Source organism: Pezoporus wallicus, unplaced genomic scaffold, assembly GCF_028554395.1.
Source record: "Pezoporus wallicus isolate ANWC-B61680 ecotype Strahan unplaced genomic scaffold, APGP_CSIRO_Pwel_v1 contig_10984, whole genome shotgun sequence".
NCBI lineage: Eukaryota > Metazoa > Chordata > Aves > Psittaciformes > Psittacidae > Pezoporus > Pezoporus wallicus.
The window spans coordinates 1-19,214 of NW_026637229.1; the positions used below are offsets into that span (position 1 = coordinate 1).

General features: G+C 61.1%; 4 protein-coding genes across 4 annotated transcripts; 2 read left to right on the forward strand and 2 right to left on the reverse strand.

Annotated features, from left to right (window-relative positions):
- Window positions 1-1,627: 1,627 nt before the first annotated feature.
- On the reverse strand, window positions 1,628-4,272 carry LOC130596579 (U1 small nuclear ribonucleoprotein 70 kDa). The gene is made up of 7 exons (XM_057404365.1): window positions 4,181-4,272; window positions 3,397-3,554; window positions 3,261-3,323; window positions 2,921-2,975; window positions 2,735-2,799; window positions 2,553-2,615; window positions 1,628-2,466 (listed from the first exon to the last, which is right to left on the reverse strand). Exons 2-7 carry the CDS (start codon window positions 3,541-3,543, stop codon window positions 2,377-2,379), a joined length of 483 nt encoding a protein of 160 aa, XP_057260348.1. The 5' UTR covers window positions 3,544-3,554; window positions 4,181-4,272; the 3' UTR covers window positions 1,628-2,376.
- A 2,050-nt stretch (window positions 4,273-6,322) lies between these two features.
- Window positions 6,323-10,831, forward strand: KCNA7 (potassium voltage-gated channel subfamily A member 7). The gene is made up of 3 exons (XM_057404369.1): window positions 6,323-6,890; window positions 8,364-9,110; window positions 10,755-10,831. Exons 1-3 carry the CDS (start codon window positions 6,323-6,325, stop codon window positions 10,829-10,831), a joined length of 1,392 nt encoding a protein of 463 aa, XP_057260352.1.
- Window positions 10,832-10,952: 121 nt separating this feature from the next.
- Window positions 10,953-14,591, forward strand: PNKP (polynucleotide kinase 3'-phosphatase). Its single transcript, XM_057404367.1, has 16 exons — window positions 10,953-11,070; window positions 11,223-11,269; window positions 11,442-11,741; window positions 11,865-11,944; window positions 12,044-12,101; window positions 12,221-12,328; window positions 12,415-12,486; window positions 12,634-12,682; window positions 12,797-12,867; window positions 12,982-13,074; window positions 13,156-13,252; window positions 13,371-13,432; window positions 13,513-13,622; window positions 14,110-14,197; window positions 14,317-14,378; window positions 14,471-14,591. Exons 1-16 carry the CDS (start codon window positions 10,953-10,955, stop codon window positions 14,589-14,591), a joined length of 1,536 nt encoding a protein of 511 aa, XP_057260350.1.
- A 34-nt stretch (window positions 14,592-14,625) lies between these two features.
- On the reverse strand, window positions 14,626-18,519 carry RUVBL2 (RuvB like AAA ATPase 2). The gene is made up of 15 exons (XM_057404366.1): window positions 18,454-18,519; window positions 18,305-18,353; window positions 18,102-18,157; window positions 17,875-18,016; window positions 17,664-17,793; window positions 17,411-17,477; window positions 17,158-17,264; window positions 16,606-16,699; window positions 16,406-16,529; window positions 15,890-15,984; window positions 15,702-15,820; window positions 15,501-15,620; window positions 15,180-15,309; window positions 14,918-15,032; window positions 14,626-14,707 (listed from the first exon to the last, which is right to left on the reverse strand). Exons 1-15 carry the CDS (start codon window positions 18,463-18,465, stop codon window positions 14,682-14,684), a joined length of 1,386 nt encoding a protein of 461 aa, XP_057260349.1. The 5' UTR covers window positions 18,466-18,519; the 3' UTR covers window positions 14,626-14,681.
- Window positions 18,520-19,214: the final 695 nt, after the last annotated feature.

Here is a 19,214-nt window from a genome sequence, read left to right on the forward strand (position 1 = left end):
AATTGAGCTATTTGGGGTCCCCCCATTGATCTACTTCAGGGGGTCCCCAACTGAACGATTCTGGGGGTCCGTCATTGATCTATATGGGGGTGTCCCCCCATTTATCTACTTTGGGGGGGTCCCCACTGATCTACCCTGGGATCCCCCCAACTGATGTATTTTCGGGTCCCCAGTGATCTATATGGGGGTCCCCCTATTTATCTGTATTAGGGGGCACAACTGATCTACTTTGGGGGGGTCCCCAATAGATCTATTTTGGGGTCCCCCCAACTATCTATTTGGGTTCCCCCACTGATGTATTTTGGGGGAGTGTCCCCCAACAGATCTCTTATTAAGAGGGGACTGGTGCCATGAGCACCACCCCACCCTGGGTCCCACGTGGGGGGGGGGGGGGACACACTCACAGCCCCCCCCTCCTTCCTCCATGGGCAGTAGCAAAGGGCAGTGGGGGGAGGGGGGTCCTACTTGTCGCCCCCCGTTCCCCATTCACTTCAATGGGTGTGAGGGGGGGCTCCTTAGGGCCCCCCCCCAAAAGAGGGGCCACGCGTCCCCACCTCAGCGGAGACTGAGGCCGTGACCGTGTTAAGAGTAGGTGGGGATATTCCAAAAGGGATTTAAGCCCTGTTTGGGAGGAGAAATGAGGTGGAGGGGGCTAAGAAAAGCCCCCCTCATCTACTAAAGTGGGATTTGGGTTCTTTTGGAGAAGGGGGGCCTCATAAAAAGCCAAAAAGGGGGGGGGGGGGGGGTTGATGGCACCTCTCTCATCCCAGCTGTGCTGGGATGTGATGGGTGCATCTGCATGTCCCTCCCCATCCAAACCCTGTTGGTGAAGGGGGGGGTTTGGGGGTGGGGGGGTTCCTCAGAACCCCCCCTGCCCTTCCCCCCCCTCCCCATGTATTTTGGGGTGTTGTGGGGGGGTTAAAAAGGTGTCTTACCAACATACAAACCCTTATACCAACCATACACTGAGGTGTTGGAAGGGGGAGCACTAGGATCAGCTGCAAGCCAGCAGTGGCAAAAGCCATCACAAAGGTGGCTGCAGTGACAATAAAACAGTGTTAATACAACCCCGGCCGGCAACAGGCGTCCCCCCCGGTCCCCCCCCCAGCAACACACACACACACACACACACACACACACACACGAGCACGCACAGGCACCCGGTACCGGACACGGGGACGCGACAACCGCGGGGGGGGACAGGGTGAAGGGGGGGAAGGAGAGAGCGGCGCTTCCCGGAGCCTCTGACTGTTGGTGGTCACTGCCTGTTGCATTGGCTGGGGGGGGTTGACCGCCTGTTGCCTCAGGCACTGCTTATCGCCTTGGCTTCAACTGTAGCCTTGGCTACCACATGTAGCCTTGGCTGCCCGTAGCTCTGACCGCCTGTAGCCTCAGCTCTCTCTGGCTCTGCCTGTTGCCTTGCCTGCTTGTAGCCTCAGCTGCCCATAGCTGCGGTTAACTACAGCCTTTGGTACCTGTAGTTTGTCCGACTGCAGCCTCAGTTGCTTGTAACCTTGGCCACAACCTGTAGTATTACCTGTTTCCTTGACTAACTATAGGCTTGGCTGCCTGTAGCCTCGGCTGCCTGCTGCCTTGGCCACTGCTTATAGCTTTGGCTGCCTGACATTTGGCTGCCTGTAGCCTTGGCTGCCTGTAGCCTCAGCCACTGCCTGTTGCCGTAGATAACTATAGCCCTGGCTACCTGTAGCATTGCTGCCTGTAGGCTCAGCTACCTGTAGGCTTGGCTGCCTGTAGTTAGGCCAACAGTAGCCTTGGCCACCACCTGTAGTTTGGTTGCCTGTATCTTAGCCAGCTGTAACCATGGCTGCCTATAGCTGCACCACTGCCTGTAGCCCTGGGCTGTAACCTCAGCCAATGCCTGTAGCTGGTTAACCGCTTGTACCTTGACTACCTGTATCCTTGCTCACCTATAGCTTAGCCACTGGTAGCCCTGTCTGCCTGTAGCCTTGGCCAACACACACAGCCCTGGCCACCACCTGCAGCTTGGTCAACCACCTGTAGCCTCAGTCACCTATAGCATAGCCGCCTGTAGCCCCAGCCGCCTGTAGGCTTAGTTGCCTACAGCTGAGCCACCGGAAGCCCTGGCTGCCTGTAGCTTTGCCTGCCTAGAGCTTGGCCACCTTTAGCCCTGGCCACCTACAGCTTGGCCGCCTGTAGCCTTGGCTCCCTACAGCCACAGCCGCCAGTCGCCTGGAACTCAGTCGCCTGTTGCCTCAGTCGCCTGTAGGTCCTCCCAGCATTGTACTTACCTGCGAGATAGCCCAGGCCCCGCAGGACCCCAAAGGGGACGCAGGGTTGTGCTTAGAGAGGTTGGACATGCGGTTGTAAGGGGGGAAAGGCGTGTTGCGGCGGGGGCTACTCACAGTGCATGTCCCGCTCGTGCTCGTACTCGATGAAGGCGTAACCACGGGGCTTCCCAGAGCGCTTGTTGTACACCATGTAGATCTGAACAAGCCAGCAGTGTCACTCCCCAAGCCGGGGCTGCTGGGGGGGGTTGTCTGGGGAGGGCTTGTTATGGGGGGGTTGCTCACCCGCTTGATGGGGCCGTACACCTCGAACTCACGGCGCAGCTTTGACTCAGTTGTGTCGTAATTCTGGAGGGGGGAATGGGGGGGGACACACCCCAAATCGAGGGGGGTCAGGGGGAAAGCCCATAGACTGGGGGAGCCCCATAGACTGGAAGGACCCCCCTCGCTCCCCCACCAGCACTCACCACTCTGGCCACAAAGAGGGTCTTGAAAGCATCTCCTTGAGCATTGGGGTCATTGTGTGGGTCCCCTAAAGGGCCAAAAAGGTGGTTCAGGGGAGTCAGAAGAGCAAGGGGGTGTCAGAGGACATGGGGGGACTACCCCCTGCCCCATAGAACCCCCCCAGCCCCATAGAACCCCCCCCAACTTACACATCTTGAGCTCACTCTCTACTTCCTGTTGCCTTCGCTCAATCTTCTCCCGTCTCTGTTTGGGGGACACACACACGAAGATATGGGGCACCCGCAGACCCAAACACCCCACATCAATGGGGGGACCCCAAAACCCCAAAGGGGGACCCCAAAACTAGCTGGGATCCACTAAAAGCAAAGGGAGAAGAACCAGCCCCATACAGATGCCTTGAACTGAATGGGGGAATGATGCTGAGACCTGGGGGACCGCCCATCACCCCCAGCCCCATAGCAAGGGGGTTGTGCCCCATAGCCCCGCATTTTAAGCCTCTGCCCCCCATTTGGAGGGATTTGGTTGTACCTTCCTCTCCATCCGCTCCTCTCGCGTCTCAGCACGGGTCGGGGGGGGCGCATCTCGGGGGTCCTATGGCGAGATGGGGGGTGAGTTATGGGGCAGGGAAGGGTCAGGGGGTGGGGGGGGAGGTTGTGGGGCTCACCTCAAACTCCCGGATATAGGGGGCGATGCCGCTATAGGGCTGGTTGTGGTGCTTCTCATGAGGCAGCTTCTCCAGAGGGGGCAGGTAGGGGATGGGGTCCCGGGGGGCAAAGAGCGCCAGTAAATTGGGGGGCAGGAACTGAGTCATCTTGGGGGGGTCTAGAGGGGGAAAGAGAGGGTGAGGAGCAGCCCAAGACCCATAGCTGGCCCCTCCCAGACCCATGGATCCCACCCTGGACCTATAGATCCCCCGCACACCACTGTTAAACCCCCTTGAGTTGCCTCATCCCACCCCACTGGGCCCCCACAGACCCACACTGTCACCCCACAGGCCCACACAGCCCTACACTGGGAACCCCTGGAACCCCACAGGCCCCCACAGCCCCACACTGGGACACCCTGGAGCCCCACAGGCCCCCACAGCCCCACACTGGCACCCGCTGGAACCCCACAGGCCCCCACAGCCCCACACTGGGACCCGTTGGAACCCCACAGGCCCTCATAGCCCCACACCGGACGCCCCCAGGCCCCATAACCACCCATAGCCCCAAATCAGACCCCCCCCAGACCGCATAGGCCCCCATAACCCCACACTGAGCCCCCCCCAGACCCACACTGACACCCCATAACCGCCCATAGCCCCATATCGGCCCCCCCTTAGGCCCCATAGACCCCCATGGCCCCCCACCGGAACCTCCCCCACCGCCCGCACCCCTCCATGTCCCTCCCCCTCCCCCCCACCCCACGTGACCTCCCCCACCCCCCCACCCCCCTTCCCTACGGACCCCCCGGGCGCTCGCGCTCCCTCCGCCCGCTCGGGCCAGGCCGTTCCGCGCGCTCTGCGCATGCGCTACAGAGGAGCGGCGGCGGGAGCCGGAAGTGGGAGCGCGCAGGGGGGAAGGGGCGGGGCTTAAGGGGACGGAGCGTGACGGCGCCGGTGTGGCGAAGAGGCCACGCCCCCTCCGTCGCCAAAGCAACGGGGAGGCCACGCCCCCTCGGTCGCCGTGGGGAAGGGGGGGCATGGTGACTCCATAGCAACGGGGGGGAACCACCCCTTGCCAACCCATAATAACCAAGGTGACACCCCCCTTGCCATTGCCATAGGAACCAGGGTGACAGCCTCTGTTGTTGCCATAGCAACCGCGGTGCTCAAGCTTCTCTGTCCCTTTGTAACCATGGTGACATCCCCTGTCATCACCATAGCAACCAGCGTGTCACCCCCTCCCAGCCCCATAGCAACCAGGGTGACACCCCCTCGTGACCCCATAATAACCAGGGTGACAACGCCTTGTCATCACCATGGCAACCAGCATGTCACCCCCTTTTCACCCTATAACAACCACCCTAGGAACCAGTGTGACACCCCCCCATGGCAGCCAGTGTGTCACCCGCCCCCTATCCCATAGCAACCAAGGTGACCCCCCCGTTACTCCCCTCCATGGCACCCACTGTGACGCCCCCTGTGCCATGGGGGGGTTACAACCCCCGTCCTCACTGGGGACAGCGGGTGGCGGGGGGGGCAGGGCTCTGGGTGTCCCGACACCCCCCCCCCCCCCCCCCCCCCCCCGACCCCGTTATTTTTAGCCCGCGGGGGGGAACCCGACACCGTTGGGGCCACCCTGTTTACGGGACAGCGGCGGCGGCGGTGGGGCCGGGACACCCGGTGACGGGGACAGGGACACCCGGTGACAGGGGCTGGGGACAGTGGGAGATGGGGGGGGACACCCAGTGATGGGGGATGGGGGTTGGGGACAGGCAGCGGCAGGGGTTGGGGACACCCGGTTATAGGGGATAAGGGTTGGGGACAGAGACAGGGACATCCGGTGACAGGGGATAGGGGTTGGGACACCAGGGACAGGGACACCCGGGGACAGGCTTACACCCGGTGACAGGGCCTGGGGACGCCCCGTGGTAGGGGATAGGGGTTGGGGACACTCCATTACAGGGGGATAAGGGTGGGGGACACCCGGGGACGGGGGGGACGTCCCATGATAGGGGACAAGGGGGGGGAAGAGGCAAGGGACAGGGGCTGGGGACAGACACATCGGGGACACCCGGTGACAGGGGTTGGGAACACCCCTCAGTGACGTGGGGCAGGGCTTGGGGACACCAAGCGAGACGGTGGGGGGGGACACACCTGGTGAGAGGAGCCCCACAGCAAGGGGAGGGGGGGCACCCTGGAGGGATCGAGGGGGATGACAGAGGGGGGACCCCAAAGGGCCTTGAGGGTCCCCCCATAGCTGGAGGGTCCTTGTGGGAGCACCAAGAACCCTGAGGGTCCCCAACCCCATAGAGCCCTTAAGGACCCCAAGGCACCTCCAAGAATCTCCTCCGACACTGCAGAGCCTTGAAGGACCCCCAAGGAGCTTGAGGGTTCTCCAATGCTGTAGAGCCCTAAAGGACCCCCAAAGGACCCCAAAACCTCCTTCAAGAACCTCCTCCCTCCAACCCTGTAGACCCCTAAAGGACCCCCAAAGGACTTTAAGGGTCCCCCAACTCCATAAACCCCTGAAGAAGCCCCACAAGACCCCCTCAAGAGCCCCAAATCCACCTCCAAGAAATTTCTCCAACCCCACAGACACATTAAGAACCCCCAAAGAACGTCCAAGGCTCCTTCAAGAACCCCAAAAGGACCTTCCAGAACCTTCTCCAACCCCACAGACCCATTAAGAACACCCATAAACGTCCAAGGCTCCTTCAAGAACCCCAAGAGGACCATCCAGAACATTCTCCAACCCCATAAACCTTGGAAGAACCCCAAAAGAACCCCCCAAAACCCTTCTGGAATCCCAAAAGGACCTTCCAGAACCTTCTCCAACCTCATAAACCTTGGAAGAACCCCAAAAGCACCCCCAAAACCCCTCAAAGACACCAAAAGGACCTTCCAGAACTTTCTCCGACCCCATAAACCCCTCCAGACCCCCAACATGCCCCCACCTCCGGCCACGGGGGAGCCGCTGGGCTGCTGCGAGCGCGTCGCCATCAACGTGGCCGGGCGCCGGTTCGAGACCCTGGGCCGGACCCTGCTGCGCTTCCCCAACACCCTCCTGGGGGACCCGCACCGGCGCCGCCGCTACTTCGACCCCCAGCGCCGAGAGTACTTCTTTGACCGCCACGTCGGGGCCTTCGGCGCCGTGCTCTATTACTACCAATCGGGGGGGCGGCTCCGGAGGCCCCCGGACGTGCCCTTGGATGTATTCATGGAGGAGCTGCGGTTCTACCAGCTCGGCGAGGAGGCCGAGGGGCGGCTGCGTGAGGCCGAAGGCTTCCCGGTGGAAGCGGCTGAGGCGCTGCCGCGGGGCCGGCTCCAGCGCCGCGCCTGGCTCCTGTGCGAGCACCCCGAGAGCTCGGTGGGCGCCCGCGCCGTGGCGCTGCTCTCGGTGCTCATCATCCTCGTGTCCATCGTGGTCTTCTGCCTCGAGACCCTGCCACAGTTCCGGCCTGGCGCGGAGGGGGCGCTGCAGGTGAGCCGGGGGGGATGTGGCAAAGGGGGGCTCCGTGGGCCCCCCCCAGCTTCAGCCTCAGGATCATGGGCATCATCGTCCTCATCCTTGTGGGCCTCGGCCCCATCATCATCATCATCATGATCATCGTCTTCCTCCTTGACATCATCATCTTCATCTTCAGCATCACTGGCACCATTATCCTTACGGGCCTCAGCCCCATCATCATCATCATGGTCGTCATCTTCCTCTTTGACATCATCATCTTCCTCCTTGATGTCATCATCTCGATCTTCAGCATCATTGGCACCATTATCCTTATGGGCCTCAGCCCCACATCTTCCTTGACATCATCATCTTCATCTTCATCATCACTGGCACTGTTGTTCTTATCCTCATGGGCCTCAGCCCCACCATCATCGTGGGCTCCATCTTCCTTCTCAACCTCATCATCTTCATTCACACCTTTCTGGTCCTCAGGCTCGTTGTGCCCATCGTTTTCATTCTCACCACCTTCCTCCTTGTGGTCCTTAGCTTCATCACCCTCATCTTCCTCTTCCTCATCCTCCTCCTCTTCTTCAGCATCAATATTCTCCAGCTCAATCTTCTTCTTTTTCCCCCTCTTCTTTTTCTCCTTCCCAGCTCCTCACCCTCCTCATCCTCATTCTCCTCCTTCTCCCCAGCAGCAGCATTGTTCCTCCAGCCTTCATCCACCCTTTTCTCTTCCTCCTCATCCTCTTCATCTCCATCAACTTCCTCTTCCTTTTCCTGCTCTTCCTTGTTATCCTCCACTTCCTCTGGGATATGGATCATAGGTCTGGGTGCTGGATCCATGGGTCCTGATGGGCTCCAATGCCCATTAACCCATAGTGGGTGGCGGACCCAAGCATCTGGGTGGGTTTTAACCTTCATTATCTCACTCTACATGGTGGATCTAGGGTCTGGGTGGTGGATCCATTGGTCTGGATGATGGATCTGTTGGTCTAGATTATGGATCCATTGGTCTGGATGATGGATCTAGGGTCTGGATGCTGTTTTCAGGTGTCTGGGTGGTGGATCTAGGGGTCCAGATGGGCTGTAACCTCTATTAACCCACTGTGGCTGATGGATTCATTGGCCTTGATGATGGATCCATGGGTCTGGATGATGGATCTAGGGTGTGGATCATGGACCCATGGGTCTGGATCATGGATCTGGGTGTCTGGGGGGTGGACCTATGGGTCTGGATGATAGATCTAGGGTCTGGATCATGGATCCATTGTTCTTGATGATGGATCCATTTGGTCTTGCTGATGGATCCATGCGTCTGGATCATGGATTTAGGGGTCTGGATGATGGATCCATGGGTCTGGGTGATGGATCTAGGATCTGGATGAGGAATCCATTGGTCTGGATGATACATCCATGGGTCTGGATCATGGATCTGGGTGTCTGGGTGGTTGACCTATGGGTCTGGATGCTTCATCCACACCTCCATATCCTAACCCCCCATCTCTCTCTCCCCTCCAGCACCCTGCCACCCCCTTCTCCAACACCACCGCCTCCCCGTCCCCATCCCCTCCCTCACGCAGCAGCCTCTCTGACCCCTTCTTCGTGGTGGAGACCATCTGCATCTGCTGGTTCAGCCTGGAGCTGCTGGTGCGCCTGGTGGCCAGCCCCAGCAAGGCGGCTTTCTTCCGCAACGCCATGAACCTCATCGACCTGGTGGCCATCGCTCCCTACTTCGTGGCGCTGGGCACGGAGCTGGCGCGCCGCGGTGGGCTGGGCCAGCCGGCCATGTCCTTGGCCATCCTGCGGGTGATCCGCCTGGTGCGGGTGTTCCGGGTCTTCAAGCTGTCGCGGCACTCGACGGGGCTGCAGATCCTGGGCCAGACGCTGCGTGCCAGCATGCGGGAGCTGGGGCTTCTCATCTTCTTCCTCCTCATCGGCGTCGTCCTCTTCTCCAGCGCCGTTTACTTCGCCGAGGCCGAGGACGCTGCCACCGCCTTCACGTCCATCCCACAGGCGTTCTGGTGGGCCGTGGTCACCATGACCACCGTGGGCTACGGGGACATGGCGCCGGTGACGGTGGGCGGGAAGCTGGTGGGGTCCCTGTGCGCCATCGCCGGCGTCCTCACCATCTCCCTGCCCGTGCCCGTCATCGTCTCCAACTTCAGCTACTTCTACCGGCGGGAGCTGCGCACCGAGGAGAGCGGCGAGTTCCAGGCAGCGCCGCCCTGCCCCCTCCACCCGCCCCCCCCCGACAGTCCCGGCGTAGGGGGGGGGAAGGGGGGCAACGGCGTGGGGGGGGGGGGGGGGGGGGGATATGGACGGGGAGGCGCTGGGGGGGGGCACGCAGGGGTGGGTGGGGGGGAGGTTGGTGACGGAGGTGTGAGGGTGGAGGGGTAGGGGAGCATGGGGGGGGAAGGGGGAATTGGGGTGGGGGAGGGCAGAGGATGGAGCATGGGGACGTGCGGTGGGGAGCGGGGAGATGGGGGAGTGAGCAAGGGTGTGCGAGGGTGCACAGGGACGTACAATGGTGCATAGGGACGTCTGGTGGTGCACGAGGATGTACAATGGTGCACAAGGACATACGCCGGTGCACAGGGACTTATGATGGTGCATAGGCATAAATGAGGGTGCACAAGGGTAAATGGTGGCACATGATGTACAATGGTGCACGACGACAAGAGAGGGTGCGCAAGGATATTGGACGGTGTGCAGGGACGTATGGCGGTGCATGAGGATGTACAATGGTGCGCCAGCACATATGATGGTGCACAGGGACATGTGGTGATGCACGAGGACATATGGTGGTGCACAAGGAGAAATGATGGTGCACAAGGCCATACGGTGATGCAGGAGGATATGCAATGGTGCACAAGGACATACAGTGGTGCACAAGGACACGTGATGCTGCAAAAGGACACGTGATGGTGCACAAGGACACGTGATGGTGTACAAGGACACGTGATGGTGCACAAGGACACGTGGTGGTGCACAAGGACAAGGACACGTGATGGTGCACAAGGGCATGATGGTGCACAAGGACACGTGATGGTGCACAAGGACATGTGATGGTGCACAAGGACATGTGATGGTGCACAAGAACACGTGGTGGTGCACAAGGGCATGATGGTGCACAAGGACACGTGATGGTGCACAAGGACACGTGATGCTGCACAAGGACATGATGGTGCACAAGGACATGTGATGGTGCACAAGGACACGTGATGGTGCACAAGGACATGATGGTGCACAAGGACACGTGATGGTGCACAAGGACACGTGATGCTGCAAAAGGACATACAGTGGTGCACAAGGACACGTGATGGTGCACAAGGACACGTGGTGCACAAGGGCATGATGGTGCACAAGGACATGTGATGATGCACAAGGACACGTGATGGTGCACAAGGACACGTGATGCTGCACAAGGACACGTGATGGTGCAAAAAGACATGATGGTGCACAAGGACACATGATGGTGCACAAGGACATGTGATGGTGCACAAGGACACGTGGTGGTGCACAAGGACACGTGGTGGTGCACAAGGGGGCCGAGGTGGGGCGGGGCGGGGGGGCACAAGGACCCCAAGGACACCGGGGGGAGGGGGGCACCAGGACCCTGTCCCTTGTGTCCCCCCGCCCCCCCCCGGCACCTTCTTGTGTTTCTCGGCGCCCGCGGCGGCCTCCGGAACCCGGTCCGAGGGAGCGGGGGGTCGGGGGGCAATAAACGTGGTGGCACCGGATGGCGGCTGAGGGGGGTCCTTGTGTATGGGGGGGGCAAGGTCATGGGGACACCTGTGTATGGCTGATGGGGCATTTCCGGTCTATTTCCGGTCTATTTCCGGCTGTCCCGGTGTTTCCCCCGCCCCGGTCCCCCGCCCCGGGACTCGGCCACCCCTGGAGGACCGACTCCGCTTTCCACCGCTAGAGGGCGGGCTGGCGACATACCCAACCGGAACGGGCGGCCGGAACTTGCGTCGGCGCTACCCGGAAGTAGCGCGATGAGGGGCCGAGCAGGGGCCGGTGCTGAGGAGCGGAACCGGGAGGGGGGTGTGTGTGTGTGTGTGTGTGTATCAGGTGACCGGAAGCGGAGGCTCCCCGGCCAGGTCACTTCCGGCGGGCCATGATGCGGTGTGAGCTGCGCGGCGGGGCCGGGCCGGTGCCGCTGCCCGATGGCGAGGCCGTGGTCGTGGGGCGGGGGCCGCGAACCGGCGTCACCGACCGGAAGTGCTCTCGCGGACAGGGTGCGACCAAAACCCCCCCGCGACCCCCGGTTACATCCGGGTATCACAGCGACCCCATCAAACGCCTCCCCCCCCCCCCTCCAGCCCCCCATAGCCCGCAGCGGGGGGGCTCCAGGACCCCCGTTTCTTACCCCCCTCCCCTCCGTTTGCAGTGGAGATCGTGGCCAACTACGCTGAGGGCACGGCCCAGGTCACCCAGGTGGGGCTTGGGGGGGGTTGTACTGGGGGGGCTTTTTTGGGGGTGTCTGAGGCCAATTTTGGGGGCTGCACATTGATTTGGGAGGGGTTAAACCCAGTTTGGGGGTGCTTTATTATGGGGGGGGCATTGTTATGAGGGTCCCCCCTTTAATGCCTCCCCTCTTCCCTTACAGCGTGGAGTGAACCCCACCTCGGTGGGGGGGGCCCTGCTGGGCCGGGGGGGTCACGCCACCCTGCGCCCTGGCCAGACCCTCTGCTTGGTCAATGGCCTTTACCCCTTTCAGCTCCACTTCGAGGGCCTCCCCCGCGCCCCCAAGCGCCCCCCCTCATCCCCCCCGCACTCCCCACCCAGGGGGGGTCCCCCCAGACCTTCCCCTTCCCCCCCAAAGCATCCCTCCCTCCCCCACGACGCTTGGAGCCAACATGGAGCCCTCTTGGTCTTCACCCCCCGTGGCGTCATCCCCAGCTCCCGGGTGAGTCTATGGGGGGAGGAGCCCCCACATTTTGGGGGTGCTGCTCCTTCAAGAGGGGGTCCCCACACTCTTGGGACCCCCCTTAATGGGGGGCATCCCCTAAACCCACCCTGGCCCCCCCAGATTGCGGGTTTTGACCTGGATGGGACCCTCATCACCACCAAGTCCGGGAAGGTGTTTCCCACTGGCCCCGATGACTGGAGGTGAGGAGGGGGCTGGCAGGGCAGTTGGTGTGGGGAGGGGGGGGCAGATTTGGGGAGCTCCCCTGTGTTTGTGCATTTATTCACTCCCTCCTCCCATAGGATTCTGTACCCGGAGGTGCCCAGGAAGCTGAAGGAGCTGCAGAGGGAGGGGTATAAGGTAAGAGATGCCCCCGAAAACACTGTGAACCCCCCAGACACGCCCAAACCCCATTGAACCCGCCCCAAACCACATTGAACCCCCCCCCAAACCCCACTGACTCCCATTGCGCCCCCCAGGTCGTCGTCTTCACCAACCAACTGGGCATCTCCCGTGGGCGCCTCAAGTGCCCCCAGTTCAAGGCCAAGGTGGAGGCTGTGACCCAGTGCCTGGGGGGGGGCCTGCAGGTCAGTGTGACCCCCCCATACGGGGACCACCTCCCCCAAGGGCTTTGGGGACCCCCACAAAGTTCTGTGACACCCCCCCCCCCCAGGTGCTGGTGGCGACGGGGCCAGGGCTGTACCGGAAACCAGTGCTGGGGATGTGGGATCATCTGTGTCAGGAGGTGCTGCAGGGGTAACTGGGGGCACTGGGAGGTGTTAGGAAGGGGTTGAGGGGCACTGGGAATGACTGGGAAGGGATTGGGGGGCACTGGGCTAAACTGGGGCCCATTGGGCTGAGCTGGGGCTCACTCGTTTGGGCTCTCCCACAGGCCAATGGGGACGTGACGGTGTCAGTGCCTGACAGCATCTACGTGGGGGGTGAGTTGCGGGGGGGGAACCCATGGGGGGACCTGGGGCTGTTTTGGGGGTATTTTAGGGTGTTTGGGGGGGTCCATTCCCCCCATGCCCCCCTTTTCCTGTCCCTCCCCCAAGACGCTGCTGGACGCCCCCAGAACTGGGCCCCCGGCCGCAAGAAGAAGGATTTTTCCTGCAGTGACCGATTGGTGCGTCCCAAAAACTCCCAAAATACCTCCAAACCAGACCCCCTGACCTCTGCTTTATGCCCCTTGACCCCAGTCCATGATCTTTGACCCCAGTCCATGCCCTTTGACCCCCAGTTCGCCATCAACGCTGGACTCCGGTTCCACACCCCAGAGGAATTCTTCCTGGGCTGGGCCCCAGCACCCTTTGACCTGCCGACCTTTGACCCTGTGAGTAACCCCATCCAACAGCCTGTGGGTGATCCATGATCTTGACCTTTGCCCTCCTGACATTGACCTTTGACCCTGCAGCGGCAGCTTGACCCCTCAGCACCGCTCTATGACCCCCCCGATGAGCCCCTCATCAGCTCCAGCCCCGAGGTGGTGGTGGCCGTGGGGTACCCTGGGGGTGAGTGACCTCTGACCCCATCTGTGACCTCTGACTGCCAACAATGACCTTTGAACTCCCCCACCCCTGAGTTGTGCCCCCCAACCCTGACCTTTGTGACCCCTGACCTTTGACCCAGCTGGGAAGTCAACCTTCCTGAAGACCCATTTTGTTCCTGCGGGATACGTCTACGTCAACCGGGTGAGTGTGGTCATGTGACCCCCCCCATGACCCCCCCTGTGACCCATATGCGACCCCATGTGACCCCTGGTGCCCCATAGGACACGCTGGGCTCCTGGCAGTCCTGTGTTGCCGCCTGCGAGGCCGCTCTGGCTCAGGGCCGCTCCGTTGCCATCGACAACACGAACCCCGACCCTGAGTCGCGACAGAGGTTACAGGGGGGGCCTCAGAACCACCCCTGATCCCATAGAACCCCTGTGTGACCCTGTATGACCCCACAGAACCCCTGTGTGACCCTATAGAACCCGTGTGACCCCATAGAACCCCTGTGTGACCCTGTATGACCCCACAGAACCCCTGTGTGATGCTGTGTGACCCCATAGAACCCCTATGTGACCCTGTATGACCCCATAGAAACCCTATATGATGCTGTATGACCCCATAGAGACCCTATGTGATGCTGTATGACCCCATAGAAACTCTGTGTGACCCTGTATGACCCCATAGAACCCCTATGTGATGCTTTACGACCCTGAATGACCTCATATAACCTCTGTAATCCCATAAACCCCATTCTGTATGACTCCATGGCCTTATGTGATCTCTATAGCCCCATATAACCCCTTTATGATCCCATATAACCCCATAGGACACATAGATGGCCCTATGGGACCCATATATGGCCCCTATGTCCCCAGGTATGTGGCCTGTGCCCGCGCCGCTGCTGTCCCCTGCCGCTGCCTCCACTTCACAGCCAGCCTGGAGCAGGCGCAACACAACTGCCGGGTAAGTGGGGGTCTTGGGGGGGGGGCGAACCCCAATTCCCACCATGGGGTGTGAGGGTGTCCTGACCCTTCCACTTCCCCCTGAACCCCCCTTTGTGGGTCTTTCCCTGCCCTCCCCAGTTCCGGGATATGACAGAGAGTGGGCACGTCCCCGTCACCGATATGGTGCTCTATGGATACAGGTCAGGGGGGGCAGAATTTGGGGGGGGGTTATCTGGGAGTGGGGGGAGGGGCATTGAGGGGGTTCAGAGCCCTCATTCCCTCCCCCCCCCAGGAACCGGTTCGTGCCCCCCTCCCTCTCCGAGGGCTTCTCCCGGCTCCTGCTCATCCGGTTCCTGCCGCACTTCCAGGACCCGCAGCGGCGCCGCCTCTTCCTGCAGTTCAGCGCGGGCTGAGCCCCTCCCCCCCAATAAAGATCAAAGCAACCGCCTCCAAACGAAAGTTTCATTTGTACAAACGGGGGGGGAGGGGCGCGGGGGGGGGTGTCACGGTGTTTCCATGGTTTCGCTCTCTGCAAGAGGGGGAGGGGGGTCAGGGGGTCACCCCCCAACAGCCCTGCCCCCATTGCACCACCCCACTCCCCACGTCCTAACCCCCATCTGCCCCCATGGAGGCCCTCTCCCCCCACATCCTCCCCCACTCCACACATCCCCCATATGCCCCATTATTGCCCCATATCCCCCCTTTGCCCCCCCAGCCCCACATCTTCCCCCTGGCTCACGCAGCTCGTTGAACAGGAAGGCCTCCTGGTATTCCCGCATGTACTGGGTGGAACGGGATTCGTCCAGGAAGAGGGAATAAACACGTTTGATGTCCTCGACCTGCACCTCCCCTCCCTGTGGGGACATGGGCGTGGGAGAGCCACAAAAACACCCAAAATACCTCCAGAACTGAACCAAACCACCCAAAATACCTCAATCAGCCCCTAAAACCAGCCCCACGGAAACCCCACTCTGCCCCACAGCTGCCCCATAGCGCCCCACCTGCCTCTTCCTGGCCACCAGGCTGGCGGCGGTGATGAGCTGCATCGCGTAGCGCAGCGACGTCTCCAGCCCGATGCGCGTCAGCACCGAGTACGCGTCGTCTGTCATCTCCACGTCCTCCTCCTCGCACCTGGGGGGGGATGTGGGGCACCCAGAGGGGTTGGGGGGCACCCCCAGTGGCCTCTCCCATCCCCTTGGGGCAGCTCTAGGGGGGTAATGTAGGTCTGCGGGGGTTTGTGGGGTATGGGAGGGATCTATGGGGCACAGGGAAGGACCTATGTGGCACAGAGTGCGATCTATGGGGTAGTTTTGCCTCCCCACCTTATCTTGAGGATCTGTTTGGTCTCCTTGTCACTATAGGGTGCAGTGGAGATGATGAGCAGCCGGTCCAGGAGGTCGATGGGGAGCCCGTGGGGGCTCTGGTAGTTGGTTCCTCTGATCCTTTCAATGGAGTTCAATGAGGTCAATGGGGTTCAATGGGACTCAGTGGGGTTCAGTGGGGCTCAATGGGGTGCAGGGTACCGGGTGATGCCGCGGTTGGTGGCCATGATGAGCACCGGGGCCATGTCACTCTCCAGCGCCCGGTTCAGGAAGGAGAAGCACTCGATGTCCAACATGTGAACCTCATCAATGAACAGCACCTGCACGGGGGGGCAGGGTTAGGGGGTGCCCCACTGAACCCCATTGCCCCCCGTGTCCCCACTGCTCACCCCTGGGATCACTTCAGCCTTGCCCTCCTCGCGCCACTCAGCCACTTTGGCGTTGATTTGCTCCCGCACCTCAGCCTTGATCTCGCCAGTGTCACCTATGGGGGGTATAGAGGGAGCTATGGGGGGATGTGGGGGGGGGGGTCCTGGGGCTGGTTATCGGGGTTTACAGGGTGTGGAGGTGGGTTATGGGGGGTAAAAGGGGGTAATGGGATAAGTGGGAGATAGAGGGGCTTATGGGATGAGATACGGGGGATAAGAGGGACTGGGGGGGTGTAAGAGGTGTAAAGGCTATAGGGGGAATCTCGGGGTGTAAAGGGGGTAAGGGGAGGCTATTAGGGGGTGTTATGGGGGCCCTGGGGGTGGTTATGGGGTATGGGGGGGTTATAGACAACTAAGGGTAGTTAACGGTTGGGTTATGGGGGGCACATAATGAGAGCACAGGGGAGCCCCGGGCTGGCTCAGGAGCTATTGGGGTACCCCAGCAGCCACTTGTGGGTCCCACTTGTGGGTCTGTACCCGAGAAGAGGGCGAGGAAGCCCTGGGTGCGGCTGTTGATGACGTCGATCTCGTGCAGGGACACTGTGTGCACCACCTCCTTCCTCTTCTGCAGCTCCCCATCAGGGCACTGCACGAACTTCGTCTGGGGGGGAGGACACAGTGTCACCCCCAGCCCCACAGCAGCCCCACACCTGCCCCACAGCACCCCACAGCGCCACCTGCGCGCCCATAGCGTCGTAGTCCCGTGCCCTGGTGAAGGAGCGGCCCAGCTTGGAGATCTTCCCTGTGGCCTTGTCGATGGTGATGACGTCCCTATGGGGGCAAAAGGGGTCATTCTGGGGGATCGCCCCCCCCATTTTGGGATGGTTTCCACCCATTTTCAAGCATTTGACCCGATTTGGACCTTTTTCAGCTCATTTTTCTTTCCATTTCCATCTATTTTCCTATTTTTCAATCTACTTTAGGTCTTTTCTACCCATTTATTTTAAGCTTTTTCAACCACTTTGGGGCAGTCTAAGCCATTTTCTAAGTCTTTTAACCTATTTTGGGGTCTTTTAAATCTATTTTGTGTCATTTTAACCAATTTTCTGGCTTTCTGAACCATTTTGGGGCTTTTTCACCCAAGTTTGAGCCTTTTCCACCCCATTTTCACCATTCTGGAAGAGTTTTCACCCCCTTTTAACCCCCCATCCTCTTTTGGGCTCCCCCTGCCCCATTTCCTGCCTCATTTTGGGGTATGCACCCCAATTTGGGGGTGCCCCCCCACTCACCCCGCCTGCACCTTCTCCTTGGTCAAAGACTCGATCATTTTGGTACCCAGGTCATAAATGGTCTCCATCTCCGTCGTCTTCAGTGTCAGCTTCCCCACTTTGGTGCCCTGGTGACAGACGGGGGATCCCGATGGATGTGGGGGAATCCCGATGGATTTGGGGGGAATCCCGATGGATCTGAGTGTTCCCGAAAGCATTCTGGGGTGATAAAGGTAGATTTGGGGGGGGGGAATAGGGGCTTCACCCCACTTACCGTGCCGGTGGCAGGGCGGTCGATCTGGATCTCCACCACTTCTCCTTCGATGATCTCAGTCTCCTCCCTACAACAGCCCCAAAATCAATCATGGGGACCCCCAGAAGGGGTTGGAACCCCAGAAATGGGTGTGAGGACCCCAAAACCGGGTGTGGGGACCCTCCAAAAATGGGTGTGGGTACCCCAGAAATGGGTGTGAGGACCCCGAAACCGGGTGTGGGGCCCCCAAAGCTGGGTTTTGAGGGGTGCTGACTTGATGCGGACACCGATGGAGCGCCGGAACGCCTGCGTGAGGGCCTCGGTGCGGCTCATCTCCAGGGAGAAGATCTCACTGCCGGCGATGGCTGTGAAGGGGGTGTCAGCTCCCAGGGCTTGCGCCATTCCTGAAAGCAGGAATCGGGGGTGTTGGGGCCGCCTGTGGTGGCGGTGGCGGCGCAGGGAAAGGGCGGATCAATGGGGCAGACCCATGGCGATGGCGGTCTTGCCAGTGCCGGGCTGCCCGGCGATGAGCACGGCTCTGCCCGCGATCTTCCCTTCCTTGATCATCTCCAGGATGACGCCGGCGGCGCGGCGGGCGGCCAATTGTCCAACCATGCCTTGGGATACCTGGAAAAACGGGAATAACGGCGGGGTATCGGGGGGGTGTTGAACCCCGACCCCCCCCCCCCCCTTTGTAGCACCCCAATGGTACCTGCCGCGGCTCCAAGGCATCGTCGAGGCCCAGGCCGCGGATGTGGGAATGGGCACCTAAAGAGAGGGAATTTGGGGTGGAAATGGGAGGGGGGAAAGCCCCAAAGTGGGGAGGAATAAACCTAAAATAGGGGGGAGCCCCCTAAGCGAAGGAGGGAGCACAAAAGGGGACCCCTCCCCCCCATCTGAAGCAATGGGACCAACCAATGCGCTCGATCCGCGTCACGTCCCGAACCTCCGGCACCTTCGGGGTCTGGATGGGGGGAAACGGGGGTCAAAGGGGGGGACCCCAAACCCCCCTAATCCCTTATGGGCCCCCCAAAAGGCCCTGACCCCCCCGGCCCCCCTCCCACCGTCGTTGCCATGGCGCCTTCTCGCCCCGCGCTGCCCTCGCGCTCGCCGGAAGTGGCGCCGGGCCGGAAGCGAGCAGGGGGAGGAGGGCGGGGCTTATGGCGAGGCCGCTCTGGCAGCGCCGCTCGATGGTGCGCGGTCCTCCAAGGCGGGGAGAGCCCCATAGAAACGAGTTGTGCCCCCGACAGAGCTGCCCCATAGATAGTCCACAGCCCCATAGATACTGAATAGCCCCATAGGCTGCCTCATAACCAGCCCCAGAGCTGCCCTATAGCCCTGGTCTGCCCAATAGATGCCCCTCAGCCCCATAGACTCCCCCATAGCTGCCCTATGGTGCAGCCCGTGCCCCATAGCCAGCCCCAGAGCTGCCCCATGGCCCCAGACCTGCCTCAGAGGGACCCCACAACCCCATAACCTGCCCCATAGGTACCCCATAGATGCCCAACAGCCTCCCCTTATCCCACAGCTACCCCATGGCCCACCCCAGCGCTGCCCCATAGCCAGCCCCATCGCACGCTATATAACCAGTTCCATACCCCCAGCCTGACCCATAGATGCCCCTTAACTACCCCATAACCGCCCCATAGCCCCCCCACATCCCCTCCCCCCAGGTGGGCCCCCCAATCCCCTCCCCCACAGTGGGCGGAGCCAATTCGCTCCCTCCCCCCCATTGTGGGCCCCTCTCGTTGCCCCTTTAAGCCTCCCCTCGCCCCTTTAAGCCTCCCTCCCTCCCCCCCCCGGACCCCCCCTCCAGTCGGCACCC

Excerpts from the sequence above, each read along its gene's own strand:
- LOC130596579 (XM_057404365.1), bottom strand. The coding sequence starts at position 3,543 with ATGACTCAGTTCCTGCCCCCCAATTTACTGGCGCTCTTTGCCCCCCGG. Across the intron at positions 2,616-2,734 it reads CCCTCTTTGTGGCCAGAGTG|AATTACGACACAACTGAGTC; the intron begins GTGAGTGCTGGT and ends TCCCCCCTCCAG. Across the intron at positions 2,467-2,552 it reads TGTACGGCCCCATCAAGCGG|ATCTACATGGTGTACAACAA; the intron begins GTGAGCAACCCC and ends TGGCTTGTTCAG.
- KCNA7 (XM_057404369.1), top strand. The coding sequence starts at position 6,323 with ATGCCCCCACCTCCGGCCACGGGGGAGCCGCTGGGCTGCTGCGAGCGC. Across the intron at positions 6,891-8,363 it reads GGGATGTGGCAAAGGGGGGC|TCTCCAACACCACCGCCTCC; the intron begins TCCGTGGGCCCC and ends CTGCCACCCCCT. Across the intron at positions 9,111-10,754 it reads CGTAGGGGGGGGGAAGGGGG|AGGGCGGGCTGGCGACATAC; the intron begins GCAACGGCGTGG and ends TTCCACCGCTAG.
- PNKP (XM_057404367.1), top strand. The coding sequence starts at position 10,953 with ATGCGGTGTGAGCTGCGCGGCGGGGCCGGGCCGGTGCCGCTGCCCGAT. Across the intron at positions 12,329-12,414 it reads GCCTGGGGGGGGGCCTGCAG|GTGCTGGTGGCGACGGGGCC; the intron begins GTCAGTGTGACC and ends CCCCCCCCCCAG. Across the intron at positions 13,623-14,109 it reads GACCCTGAGTCGCGACAGAG|GTATGTGGCCTGTGCCCGCG; the intron begins GTTACAGGGGGG and ends CTATGTCCCCAG.
- RUVBL2 (XM_057404366.1), bottom strand. Across the intron at positions 17,794-17,874 it reads CAAGACCGCCATCGCCATGG|GAATGGCGCAAGCCCTGGGA; the intron begins GTCTGCCCCATT and ends TCCTGCTTTCAG. Across the intron at positions 17,265-17,410 it reads ACCGCCCTGCCACCGGCACG|GGCACCAAAGTGGGGAAGCT; the intron begins GTAAGTGGGGTG and ends GTCTGTCACCAG.